The 14,335-nt window shown below is 39.1% G+C and overlaps 2 protein-coding genes across 22 annotated transcripts in view; one reads left to right on the top strand and one right to left on the bottom strand.

Annotated features, from left to right (window-relative positions):
* LOC146474199 (BTB/POZ domain-containing protein 6-like) overlaps positions 1–14,335 on the bottom strand; it is a 209,671-nt gene that overhangs the window by 28,100 nt on the left and 167,236 nt on the right. The gene's annotated exons all lie outside the window — the stretch shown is intronic.
* Positions 5,820–14,335, top strand: part of LOC146474205 (SCO-spondin-like) — a 35,534-nt gene continuing 27,018 nt past the window's right edge. For 8 of the 21 annotated variants that reach the window (XM_085117487.1, XM_085117483.1, XM_085117477.1 and 5 more), the window contains exons 1-3: positions 5,821–5,983; positions 10,162–10,329; positions 12,495–12,838. In XM_085117487.1, the coding sequence (XP_084973613.1) occupies positions 5,923–5,983; positions 10,162–10,329; positions 12,495–12,838 (573 nt within the window). In that variant the 5' untranslated portion in view covers positions 5,821–5,922. Of the gene's footprint in view, positions 5,984–10,161; positions 10,330–12,494; positions 12,839–14,335 lie in introns of all 21 variants that reach the window. The other 13 variants (XR_014866240.1, XR_014866239.1, XM_085117475.1 and 10 more) reach the window with 5 other exon arrangements.

The following is a 14,335-nucleotide window of genomic DNA, read 5'->3' as shown; positions in this document are numbered from 1 at the left end:
AGAAACTCGATTCAAGTGTGCGTGATCCTTGCATTGCAGATCGAATTGGGATTTGGAGGAGTTGGTGTTTGTAAAGGGAGGAAAATCGGAGAACCAGGCGAAAAATCCTCGGAGCAAGGACAAGAACCAACAACAAAATCAACCCAGTGGTCAAAGCAATGGATGATCAAATCCGGAGGTTGTGAATTTAATTTTTGCCGAGGTCAAATATTTTTTCTGTGCCTCGTGGGAAATTCATGGTTTCGCCTTAGCACTTAACATACACTGCGTGGTTAATACTCTTATCCATCACATTGGTGGAGACGAGTGCTCTCACCACTGCGACATCACTGCTCCTCACCTCACTAACCGAGGAAAATGATACTAATACTTCTGTATTCCCAATAAAACGCGCCCTAAAATTTAACACATGCGTCTGTGGCTTCCAACTTGTTTTTTTATTATTATTATTATTTTCAGTTTTTACAGGTTTTAGCCTTTCCGCCTTTTTCCGCGTTAAAACTTTAGCACTCGCGTTTGTGGTTTCCGGATTGTTGTTTTTTGTTCCGTTTTAACTGGTTTTAACTTTGTTCCGTTATACCAGCCATGGGTGGCCGGGGAACATTTAAAAATTGTTTTCGAATTAAGACAAAATAAAAACAGCTCTGAGATCATATTATATCGATACTTAACACAAATCATACTCAGGCACTTCCATCATCACGGCCATAAAATCATGCTCAGACACGACAAAGGAAAAAAAAAAGCCATATTGCATTGACCTATTAACAACCAAACTTAAGTTATCAAAACTGCTGTAAGATAACTGTTATAGTAATGCACGGGAGAATCGGATTTAAAGATAATTTCAGATAATTTACCGTCTCAAGTCTTATCCGCGATTTCCGAGCCTCATGATCGCGTGGCACACCTAAAATTAAAACTACCAACTGGGATTATGAGTAAAGACTAGATGATCGCAAAAAGGTTTACTCCCTACAGTGATTCCAAAAGTAATTTAGCGCGCATAAGATTTTCATAAAGAAATTTAAGTGTCAGTGTATTAAGTCAAGCGCAGAACACAAATTGGAGACACTTTCCAAATCAAATTGGACGTTAGAAGTGTTGGTTTTCAGGAGAGGGAAAACCGGAGTACCCAAAGAATTAAAAAAAACCTCGCGGAGCAAGGACGAGAACCAACAACAAACTCAACCCACATATAACGGCGAGTCCGGGAATCGAACCCGAGCAACATTGTTGGGAGGCAAGTTCTCTCACCACTGCGCCAGCCCCCTAAAATTGCCATTTTTCATAGATCCACCCCCACCCCCACAACTTTCCGCCCGCTCCCAGCTGAGGTTGTTTCTTTTCTAGCTAAGTTAATTATAGATACAAAATACTGACGGCAGACTGAAATATATTTGTTTAAAAAAAACAAACAAACAAATTTTTGCCCGATGTTTCGGTTAGCAATACAAACCTTCCTCGGAAAGTGAGAAACGTAAAAGGATCGTTACACTTTTCTTTTTTCGTTCAGCCCCCGAGGAAGGTTTGTAATCGGGCGGGCGGGAGCTCTGTTAGTTTCACACGCTGAGTAAAGGGGGTCTTACCGGGCATTTGAGTAGAATCTCCAGGGTGAAAGGCCAAAAAAACACACTTAGACAAAGACACTCTTGGCGTCGGTGCCTTTTAAAGAAAGTCAACTTGACACTGGATGAGGCGAAAAGGGAATGCAAATGGCAAGCCAGGGAATAGAAGGCTGTAGTAGACACCCTATGTTCCCCCAAGGATGAAGGGGTTAAGTCATTAAGTATGTTAGTTTCTGTTAAATAACGCGAGGACCAAAAGCGTCAGGTAAAAAAGAAAAGTCCTCGTCAATCTTATTTCACGGGCTGGGCTGGTTGTGCTTCGCAGTTGTAATACTTTAATCCTATTTCACACTTAAACAGGTTCGGTTTATTGCTTTTTTAATCAGAGCTAACACAACTTTTCAGGCAAACGGCAGCCAGCTAAATCCCCATTCAGACCAGCGCAATGAGTGAAAAATTTCTCTCGTAGATTCGAATTAACATAATCTACGTCAAAAACCGGTTCAGCACAACCCATACCTTTTTTGTTGACGCATAGCTGTATAGTATCGTATAGGGGAATTCCCCTTTGAGGAATTTAAGGGCGATTACAACTTACCCTTTTACGGAGTTAGGATAAACGGAGCAATCCGGTGATAAATTAGTTGCTTTGGGAATTAATTATATCCTTGACATTATCTAACACACTTAGACTGGTCAAGTCACACGAAAATTCAGTTGGACAATAGAAAAGGCATTAATTTGGCCGACATTTCGAAAGCAATACGCATAAATGGATAGCCTCGATACATATTTGAACTGCTATATCTGATTAATCGTAACCGCGCACGAAATTGCAAACATCTTTCGTATTCTAGCAAATTCTAACTAACTGTGCGATTTGAACGATTTCCTACGACCTCACTGAGAATTTGTAATCCAATGGCACTCCCCAGCGCACCCCCTATTCCTCGGTCTAGCAAATTCTAACTAACTGTGCGATTTGAACGATTTCCTACGACCTCACTGAGAATTTGTAATCCAATGGCACTCCCCAGCGCAACCCCTATTCCTCGGTCTAGCAAATTCTAACTAACTGTGCGATTTGAACGATTTCCTACGACCTCACTGAGAATTCGTAATCCAATGGCACTCTCCAGCCCACCTCCCCCCCCCCCCCCCATCCCTCGGTGTAGCAAATTCTAACTAACTCTACGATTTGAACGACCTACAACCTCACTGAGAATTTGTAATCCAATCGTGGCACTCCCCAAACCACCCTCCATCCCTCGGTTGGCGTTCTGTTTCTTAATCTATTTCTGTTTTTTGTGTCATTTTTTTCCTAATTAATTGAAGCCGTCAAAAGCATAAAGAGTTACAATTTGAAACTATAACCTATTTGCATATACAGTTACACGAAATTAAATTATATCAATCTTGTTAGCGGCTTTTTGTTCGTGGCCAAATCATGCAAGCCGGCTATGAAAGGGTTTTTGACAATGAAGACACGCTAACTTTTTTCCTTCAAGCTTGCAACGCACATTTGGTACTAGTCAAAATTTTATGGAATAATACTGCAATACGCTTTTCGATCATGAATTTGTGTGTTAACTTTACTTTGTGAGAGCCGGTAACTGCAGTTGCAGGGCTTCCCCTTGTTCGTGACGTGGTGTGTCACCGGAAGCCGTAACGATACACGCGCACTTGCACGGGATGCAAGAAGCAGGGTAACATTGGAAGTGGCAGATAAACTGAAAGGAAATGGTTTATATCCCAAAACAGAAACTTTAAACTGTTACTTCCAAAATGATTGAATATCGGTTATCGTGAGCGAAGAACCCTCATTTCAAAGGAAGCATGTACGCCGGTTATCGACACGCGATAATGCGTTTGTGGTTTAATTCATCGATAAAATTATTACAATAATTAAAATCCCCAAAATGACACTGTAATGATCCACTGTGGAATGGTAATTAATCGAAGCAGTACTGAAACTTGTCATAATTTTTTGCTCGTGTCCTACATGATAAAAAAGGTCGATGGAAAGCATTTTTGAGGGTGGTAAGTCAACCGAGCTTAAATAAGCGAATCAAGTTCCCACTAATCCGCGGTATGAGACTAAACTCGACCTTTTAACGTAAACGATTCAGCACCGGAAAAAAAAAGACGATAAAATTTCAACGATAAAGGAAGATGTGAGTGTCGATTTGGAGTAAAAACAATTTTAAATGTTTCTAAATCAACATGTACAAAGAATTCTTAAAGTATCCTAATAATTTTGCCACTCCTAAGGCAATCTGCGATTTCTATTTTCCGGATGATTGGCCTGCTTAAAAAAAATGATAAGGAGTGACCACGTGCGAATCAAATTTAGTGCAGTTTTAATTTGGCAGGCGAATGAGTAAGTAAATGAGACAGAATCAATGAGGGAGAAATAAAATTGTCCCAAAGACAAAGGTTGCAAGGTGTACAATGGCCTATAGGGTAGTATGATACATGTTTATAGTCAAATTTAGAATGATTGGAACTAAAATAACTGGAAGTCATTTGTTGCGTCAACGAGGTTATCTTTTATCTACGAATTATTTTCTTGTTAGCTCTTGTTTGTTTGCATGCATGGAAAGATAAGCACAGAATGATACTAACATACGCCAGTCTGCTCTGTAAATCAACAAGTGAACGGACTCGTTTTTAAACAATAAATGGCTTTACACTACAAAAGTGAATCTTAGATTACCAGAAGACTGCAAAAATAGATTAAATTTAAACTCTTGTTTGTTGGATTATGAACTAATCCACTTAAAAAAGCGAAGTTAATCTTCGAAAATGTGTTGACATTGGAACGAAATCAGCTTCGGGGGCGTTTGATAATTATCTACGGAGGCGAAGAACGTCCAAATAAACAGTCCAAAACACGCCATTAGAAAATAAAGGATAACTCTTCGAATAATTGTTTTTCAAGTTTGAGTGAAATAACTATGAATTCCAAGTTGAAATGATTGACTACTCCAAAAGTAATAAATAAGGAGCACGTACTATTGAGACCCGGAAGGGGGTACTCCCCGTGGGGCACCCCAAGGAATTGTTTTGGGGTGCAATAATCACCTGAAAACTCTTAATTTACTTACTTTGTCATAAGGACTTCCTTAATTCTCGCGACATACAGACCCAAGTTCGGGCCGAAATGGTCAAAATATATATCTGTTTCAGCTGAAAAACGGACTGCTCAGAATTACGCAAACACCAGCCTGGAGGGAGGCCAGTTTAAAGTACCGATAATTTGAGGTTTTTATGTCATCAAATTCCACATTCTTTATTACGACAGAATGTAACATATTTGAAAAACAACTGAGTTCAGTAGACTGGGTCTGACGCAAATTTTCGAAGTACTTTCGGAAAAACCGAGAGACAAATTAAGCATGCAATCAGGACTTCGTAATTAGTCAGGAGATTCAAACGATTCCCCTGACGAAGGGCTATTAAACGCTCACAACGCCAGATGTCGCATACCTTGACGGAGGCCAAATTATCTTATCACGCAACTTAAGATGAAAATAGAATGGACTGCAACGTGTAAAAAGTAGGGTTTTCTTTTTTGTGTCACTCGAGAAAACATTGATATGCACCTCCTGTTTCAGTTCTGCCCTTTGACATTGGGTTCTTCAATATGTTACAAATATGCAACAGGCGAGATCGCTTGACGCACCTCTCGTCTGATCGCTGGCAGCTACAGTAGCTCTTAAATTGAAGCTTCTGAATGAACAATTCATTGTGGCCGTATGGACACCCTGCAAACCTCTTTAAGGCCATCCACTCATGTCGTTTTTGAAATTTGGAATAACACATTTCCTGCCTTGAAAGGGCTATTTTCCATGACAATAACCATTAACAAATAAATTTTTTTCAACACACTTTCGAGATTAGCAAGGTGTATACAACCTTTTCTTAAAGTTTATGTTATCAATGAGATGGATTTCCGAGACGTGTGTTATGTACAATGCCCACCTTGGTATATTTTTTATAGCGGTATGCGAGATATTTTTTATTTTGATTCCTCCTAACGCGGTTATATAGGAAATGTCGGTATTAATACTAGATCTCGGATATCTTCGTGATAACAAAGTATTATTATAAGAACAAAAATAGCTCGAACAACGACAGACGTCAAGCTGAGACAATAAGGTCTTCTTCCGACACGTAATTGAATGCTGCGCGCGTTACCTTAACTACTATGGGGAGTTGGAAACGTAAGGGGCGTGCACTTCGTGATTAACGAATTAATGTTGACGCCTCATATAAAATCCCTCGGATAAACTTTAAACTCTTTAATTTTGTCAACAAAGCGAGCTACCAACACGTCGGGAAGAGGAACACTATGTTTGGACTGCTTCCCGTGCTGTTAATTTTACTGGAGGTACCAGCTATCCTTGGATTTCGTAAGTAACAGATGTGAGAACAGTTGTAAACATGCTGTATTGATAGTTACAATAACAAATCAAATAGAAACAATTCTCAAAGTTTACTTGCATAAAGACACGGTATGGGGACAGGAAACATATTTGTTTACCCTTTGAAACACTCAAAGTTTAACGAACAGGTTTTCAAACGAGTAAGAAGGTTCACAGTATTTACGAGAGCTACATAACACCTTATCCGTAAACCTTTTATCAAGATGTAAAGGATTTCAATTAAATGTTTCATCGTTCTAATTGTTATTTCGCTAGAAATTTAAGTAACGAATGCGGCGATAAAGTTCGTCTCTACACTTATTTGTGGTGACAGAAAATTTATAAAACAACATATTCAAAATTCATATATTCATGCATTTTCCCTCGTATTATGCTTGGAATGCGAGGATTTGAAGAATCTCTCTCAGTCTCTTATTCTGTTTATTCTGTTCAAAACTGACAAGTGCGGGTTAATTTGATGGCCTTGTACAAACAAAAAAGAAAGTCAGAAGTCAAGAGCTGACCGTTACCTTCATCAAACAAAGTAACTTTTCTTTTGCTCTCCTTGAAAAGAGCATTTATGCGAAGAGAAGCCCGTAATTGAAAACAAAAATTTTTAATTAAAAGCAACTTTGAGAGGCACTTAACTAAGGAATGTCTCTATACTTAGAAGTGTAAAATGCCCTAGCCTTTCCTGTGAATTGTGTTTGAGTGCTCCTTGCTTTGTAATGCCGTTCTGGAAGTTTAATGTTTTATGTCTAAGAGCACAACGTTATTAAAATAAACAACACCTCTTTCAAAACTGAGCCGTGTAAACCAGTGACGGATGTCATTTGCTCATGTTTACTTAACCGCGTGAGCCTGGAAGATTTACCGTGATTGGAAAGCAATCTGTCAGAGATCACGCCAATGGACATGAACACGAGAAAAAAGCACGAAACAGGTATAAGACGTCTAACTGTGTCCATCTCGCGTTTACCGGCGGGAAATGACAGGTCATATTCAGTCCTCTTACTTAATGGCAACTGAGATGACTGCCATATAACGACAAAAATGAGAAAATGGACTTTCAGAGTTGAGGACGGGGAGTTACCTGTTTCGCCTTGCCAATATATTCGCTAATCCGCGGCGTGAATGCCATCTACAGCACTGAATCGCACGAGCATTAAAAAAGTAATTTTGGAGAATAAGAAAGATGAAATTATATTTTGGTCGGCTTCACAACAAAACTTCTTACTCATCAGATATTGTTCAAAACGTGATTTTTTTTTCTGATCCTTGAAGATGACACTTGATGCCAGACGTAATGCTATCACGAAAACGGACTGTCATCTCACAACTCGAATTCCTAAGTACCAATCGAATCAGGTTTTTTATTTTCTACCTGTCGGACATATCCGCGCATGGCTTTCATGGTTTCCTTAAATGTTATCGATAGGAGCCAACGTTAAATATGAGAAATAGGCTATAGCGTGGACGAAATTCCAAAAAGTGCGTGGTTTAACTTGGATGAAACCTACTTATCAGTAAATTTGCGTTCCCAAATATTTGGGAATTTTGTTATTACGCCAAAAAAGTGAAAAGGTTAAGAGAGTGGATACTTTTGTACCCACGTTCATAACATAATCAACTAGTCGGGCTTCTGTTACGTAAATAAACTTTGCAGGCCCGTAGGCAGGTTTTTTGCGGTAGGGTTCGATCCAACATGGAGACGGACCAAACGAGCGCCGGAAGCGCGAGCCTCTAGGGAAATTTTGAAAATTAGGTTGTCTGAGACTGCATTTCGTGCGTTTTGAAGGCAGTATGATATGAAAACAGGCAGCCAAAAGCGAACTTAAAAACGTGGATTTTACTCAAACTTTTGACCTTCAAAATTTTTTTTTGGGCCCAGAGACTACTTCACCGGCTATGCTATGGCACTTACTTACTATGTGTTTTACAGATTTGGAGAATAATGTTACTATTTAAATGAAAAGAACGAAAATAGAAATAAAGTTAAAAATCCGTATTATTCTATGGGTTTTTTCAAGCAAACCAAGGATGATGATCAGCAGTGCTGATCATCATGATCTTTCAGTACGGCGCCAAGCTCAAGCCTCCTTGGGTACTTCTTAGCAAACAGATCAACTGCTTCTTCCAGATCAATGTCTGTTACTGATAGTGGATGTGCATAAGGGCTAGTGAAGAGAGCTTCTCTTGTGTCATGCTGGCTCTGTTAGAAGTGTGTAACCGTCTTAGAGCACTTGCACTTCTTTCGCATTCGTAAAATTTTACTCAAAGAGAAAAAAGTTTTACTTTTCCACTCAATACCAGAAAACTGTCCATGCAGTCTGTGTTGCAGCTGTCAAACTTTAAAGTTTTGCCGCCCTAATGTGAAGTTCCCTCGACAGTCGTTCGCTCTCATCACAGTCAAACATGTGCGTCTAATTTGCGAATATCCTTTCACTGACATATTGAGAGCCGATAAAGCATCGAGGACTCCCTCAGAGAAGTAAATGAAGATTTATTAATGTATGATGGTGAATTACAAAGGAACGACCGTCGTGGGAACTTCACATTTGGGCGGGAAAACTTTAAAGTTTGACATCTGAAATGGCACACGTTTGAAGTCAATTGAAAACATGTTTTGTGCACCAGTGCGTTCATGGGTAGATGCAATCGACGGTATATATTTTTGTGCTAATTTATTTCATTTGTACTACACTAACAGTGAATCAGAACAGAGCTATAATATCTATAATTTTTTTTATCAATTCACTTTTTTTTAGATCGTTGGTCAACAAAAGAGCGGACCTCCGCAGCCTGTAAAGCGAGGGGGGGGGGGGGGGGGGAAATGAATAAATACGGTCGTTTGAAACACTATAGATAGGTTTCTAAATCTAGGTTTCTCTATAGGTTACGCTCGTAAGAGTTCGGCCGTAAAGGTTTCTTGGAAAGCTCATGGGCCGACCCGTTCGACAATGGACACTCGTTATGTTTTAGTGTGGGTTAAGCGTATTAGAAATCATAGTATTCAAGCTTACAATCCCTGAGATTCCACACTGTGTTGAGTTTGGCTATACTGTAAATTCAGTTCAGTGTTTATGTCCTGATCTTATCGATAACATTTGAAATCGAAGTGAGATTTACCGCACTATGGAATTACTTATTCTTTCAGTCACGTAATCTCTTGTCATTTTTAAGGTATATAGCCTCCTTTAAAGGTTTTTATGTTTGCGTCTGGCAAATGGAAGGAGTTAGCAGACAACACACCTACTGCCCGTTTTCTTTTAAGAATAAGTTATTCGTTGAGTTCGGAATTACACATTTTATCTTTCTTACTGTCACTCTTTGGTTATATAAATTTCGGATATATAATAGTGCTTACTTATTGAAAGATGATGCATGTAGTAAACTCAAGTCGAATGAACATCTGACAACCTACCTCTGCCTAGAATAAATATACCTACAGAATAACACCGACTAATCATCTCTTCTTCTAACTGTATGACAGGAAGAAAAACCCCATGCGCATTTGTAAACTCAGGCTTTTCTTTGAAAGCCTGAGTAATTAGCTCAACCTTTTTGACCCGCGTTTCGGTGATTTCGGGCAAAAACCCAAGGCGCGCAGTTTTCGAGATCTGGGCCCGGTTATTCGAAATCCGATTAACGCTAATCCAAGATTAAAAGTTAACTGGCCAAGGTTATCAGCTCGCTAGCTAAAAATGTTCATTAAAGCTAATTTTTTTCAGCTAAAGGTAAAGAAAAGTTTTCGTTAAAACTGAGGGGCAAAAATCCGTTTGGCACAATCCGATTTTTAATTAAACTCGAATCAAAGTTCACGTTAATCCAGAATTAGTTCAATCGAACTTTGAACAACTGGGCCCTGGATTTCACTTTAAAAGTAATTTTTTTATTTTTAAAAGGTTATAGAATGGAGAGAGGTAGAAAATAAGAATTTCTTAGATCATAGAAAAAAATTGCACCCAATACGAGAGCTGAAGTGCAAATTGACCTACAATATTATTGTAGGTTTATAAACGTGAATTGTCCATTTGAACGATCATTTTTCTCAACTGAAATAACACAAGACATACGGTTAGACTGAAAGTGCCAGTGACTTACAGCGAAATCTGATTGTTTTTGCTGTCATTATGTGTGATCTAACGAGTCGATTTTTTTTCTAGAACGTACAGGTTGCCCCATAATGGACAGAAAGGATGTCGCAAGAGAGTGCAGTGAACGGATTGAGAATATGTGTTTTTCCGATGAGTCTTGTTCGAGGGAATCTAAATGTTGCCCCGCTTCTCGGGACGGAGGATGTTCACTATCGTGCGTAAAACCTCGCGTCCTTGGTGAGTAAAACAAACAAACAAACAAACGAAGGAAAAATGGAACAACAAATTTAGTAGAAACAAACGAAGGACTAAGCAGTTAAGGACATCATAACTTTACAGCATTAAGTCTAGTGAGGGAAGAAGTCTTACGAGTGCAGCTCATGCTTCGTCTAATATCCTCCCTGCAGTATCAGATTTTTATTTTATTTGTTTTTTCTTTCCGTCGTTTGAGCTTAACGGGTTTTTCACTCGGGCTCAGTGAGACGCAGGGAGGTAACAGTCTTTGGCCGTAGCAGTAGGTCTTAAGGACGATTTCTTGTCTGGCAGGGTGAATTTATCGTGAATTTTTCACCCGGCCTAAGACTTAGTATATTTTCTTGTTGAAAGCGGCTTTAAAACCTTTCCCGTCCAAATGTTGATTTGAACATCCGGGACTTCAAGGAAAATGGCGTGCAAAGGCAATGCTTGACAAGAATTTTCCCTTCAAAAAGCGTGAGTTTGAACAGCTGTTCGATTATTTTTCACCCTTATAACTTAACTGTAGCGATGTCAGGCTAGTGATCGATTACTCCTGAAGTGGTATTCTGCAGGGTATTCGATCGCCGTTATTCGGTCTTATTCGCGTGCAGCATGAATCTAGTATGAAGAAGAAAAATCAATTTAGAACGCTCTCTTGCTCTGATTAAGCCGATTCTGTTGTAAAAAAGCTAGACTTGAGCGCTAAAAGACCGGGGTTTGGGTGAGATTTAAGATGCGTTGGCGCTGTTAATAATTGGCAAATGCCCGACACTTGGTTGCGATTCATTTCATGCAGATGTCAATGTCATGTCTAATTCCAGAGAAAAGCTCCTCTTTCTTTTCTTTGACCTTACTTTCTTGTGATGAACCCCATATGAAGTCTTGTTAATGACTAGCATATTCCTACAGTCTAGAAAGTTTCAAAATGTACTTAATTTCTGTACCACCTTCTTAAAAATCAGCTCAGGTATATCTACCCGAAGTTTTGGAAAGGACGCCGATGAAAACTTGAGCTCTTTTCGTGAAACGACACAGTCAGGGTTTTGAGGCCTCGAGGAGATTGAGAATAATGTAAAATAGAGAAGAAAGGAGAAAGAAGAGAGATTCTTCTGGCCCTTTCTTTCGAAATGAAACAGTACGAAATAGCAATAGATCTTGGTTGTTTTTAGTCCCTCGCGAGGCCTCGCAGCCGTTCTGTCTCGTCACGCAACGCTCCTCCTCCTTCTGGAGGCGGGGAGCTTTGCGTGACGAGACAGAACTGCTGTGAGGGAGACTAGATTGTTTTTGATAAAATAATCATTCTACTTTAGTGTGACTAAAGCAAATTGATGGCGCTACGTGTGGGCTGTCTATCGTCTCATATCCAACGCGCACGCGTGGAATAACTAGGGACTTTACGCAACCACGACGGCAACGCCAACGAAAACGTCACTTGAAAATACTAGTTCGTGTTGCTTGTACCACTTCGCGATTATTCCAATCCTTTCAACTTCTACAATGTGGCCGAACTACCCAGTAACAGAACTGGTGGAAACGGTCTTCAAGTTAGCACAGAGAATGAAAATTTACTGTCATGTGCCCACGTTCTCCCCAAAACCTTGAATTTGGGCATTTCACGTTGTTGTTTGGCCGAAGGTGGCGACAAAATGTATCAAAATTTGTAATGCACGTGCACAGCATTGTTTAGCTCATTAAGCCTTTTTTTTATTGAAGTTTTCTTTGCCGTCGGCGTCGTGTTTGCGTAAAGTTTGATTAATAAACAACGCAAGGCCTCCGTAATGAGGCGTTTCCATAAAAAATACCATAACATTATGCGATATTTAGGGATAGCCTCACATTCAGAATAGCATGTAAGCTTCCTTTGCAAAGAAGCTTTTGGATTCTCTCATGCTATCCTGAATGTGAAGCTATCCCTCAAAATTGCATAATATTATAATATTTTTTTTTTTGGAATAGAGAAAGGGGCTTTTCTTTGGAACTAGACATGACATGCTAGCTATAGAAATTTCTTTGTGACAAGTACAAAGGACAGGTACATTTGTACAACTCTTAAATGCAAGGCTCAAACTGCCTGTTATGGTGTTTTTCGAAAAGGCCCATTAGTAAACTGATTGATGCCTTTAATGATTAATGATTTATGATTTTATGTCTTATATCACAAACAGAGGGCTGTCCGATTCCTCTGGACTTTGCAATGATTGTGGATGGGTCAGGGAGTATAAGCAGGAGAAATTTCATCAAACTGAAAGATTTCATGCAGGATTTGTTGGACGGGTTTGACATCTCAGAGGAAGGCACCCACATAGCCGTCATTGAATACAGTACCCAAGCCTCAGTAAAAATAAAGTTTAACGATTTCTCTGGTGCTAGGTTGAACGCAGCTAACATCAAAAGGAAAATTCTTGGGATAAAGCGCGAGAAAGGGTATACCTACATAGACAAAGCTTTACGACTGGCAAACAATGATGTGTTTTCTGAAAAATCTGGAATGAGACCTAACGTTACGAAGGTTAGTAGCACTGAATACTGCAAGAGACGATATTTAACCCCTCAAATCCCAATTGATGGTTTGCATGTGACGTCACGGCGGCCATGTTGGTGGACAGGAACAATACGATTTTTCTCCTCTGGGAGTTACCTGTCATTTTTACGCAAACCGTTGTGAACAAATGTTGTTTTGTTTTGTCCACCAACATGGCGGAGATGCAAACCACCTATAGTGACCTACATCTAATTTCTCCTCACAATATCACCACTTTCAAACATACAGGTCAGGAGAATAAAGAGCGTGATCACCAAAGAATGCCTGATTTTTAGATCCAACTAGTACCATACGAAATATAGAAAGCACTGTACTGAGAATATGCAAGTTGATATCAGGGCTTCAAGCGTTAAATGGGCATTGTCGCGAAGAGTTAACTGTATTTTATTCAAAGCTATTCAAATATTTAATAGAGCACCAGTAGGTAAATATTAAGTGAATTCTCTAATGAAGAGCGTACTATAAATCACGTTTTAGCAATTTCTCCAAAATACACAGGAAGAATTTGAAAAAAAAATTGGCAAATTTTTTGAAGTGGTAATCGATTTTCATCCCAGCCATCCGAAGAAAAACAAATACTATCTTAGGTATACTTGAAGGATAATTGTTTCCTGATACTGAATCATTATTTTAACATTTTCATCGATACAAAATATGTATTTTCGCTATTTAATATTCAAAGGCACAGTGACAAGGCCTTTAAATCCCATAGGGCTTCCGTAGCGCAGTGATGTGCGCGATCGTAACAAATTTAAAAGAAAAAAAAAACGAATCCGAAAAATGAACCAGAACCTCGTGGTTGTCATATTTTTCCAGCTTTCGTTTCCGGGTTTGTTACTAAAATCAGAAATTTACTTACGTTCCAATTTGTGTATCTTAATTAGGATCGCGCCGTATTGTACTGGACCTGGAGTATTGCTTAAGGTGGCCGACCCTAGTTTTCCAGTATACAGGTGTTAGTGAACATTCATTGAAAACTACGTACTTCTGAGTACCCGAAATTAGCATAGTGCAAGATTAACTAAGAAGGAATTAACTAAGAAGGAATTTTTATTTATATTTATTATTATTTTATATTTATTTAAGGAATAAATTCTTGTTGAGAAAGGTGCCGTTGCCATGGCAACGCAGCAAGCTATTAACCGTTCACAAATAATGGTTTTCCTTAATTTTTGGAAAATGCACTCGTTAGATTTTTTCCATTTCTTGTATTCAGGAATGCTCACAGGAGCGGTTTTATTAGAAAACTTCATTTTCATTACAACAACCAGTCACAATTTTTGGTCAAATGCGCATGAGTGGCTTTTAATTAGGTTTTCTCAGCAAAGAAGGTTTAGCTCTTCGTGAACTCACTTTTTTTTTCGGTGATAAATGAAGAAGGATTTGCAAACGAGAAACTGAGTTATTTTAGGAGCAAAACTCACCTTTGTGATCCATTTGGCATAAAATGGAGGGATTGATAGT

The sequence above is a fragment of the Pavona decussata genome, unplaced genomic scaffold (assembly GCF_977016875.1).
Source record: "Pavona decussata unplaced genomic scaffold, jaPavDecu1.1 SCAFFOLD_91, whole genome shotgun sequence".
In the NCBI taxonomy this organism is placed as follows: Eukaryota; Metazoa; Cnidaria; class Anthozoa; order Scleractinia; family Agariciidae; genus Pavona; species Pavona decussata.
The sequence above is the reverse complement of the archived record's forward strand: the minus strand, read 5'-3'. Positions and strand labels throughout refer to the sequence as shown.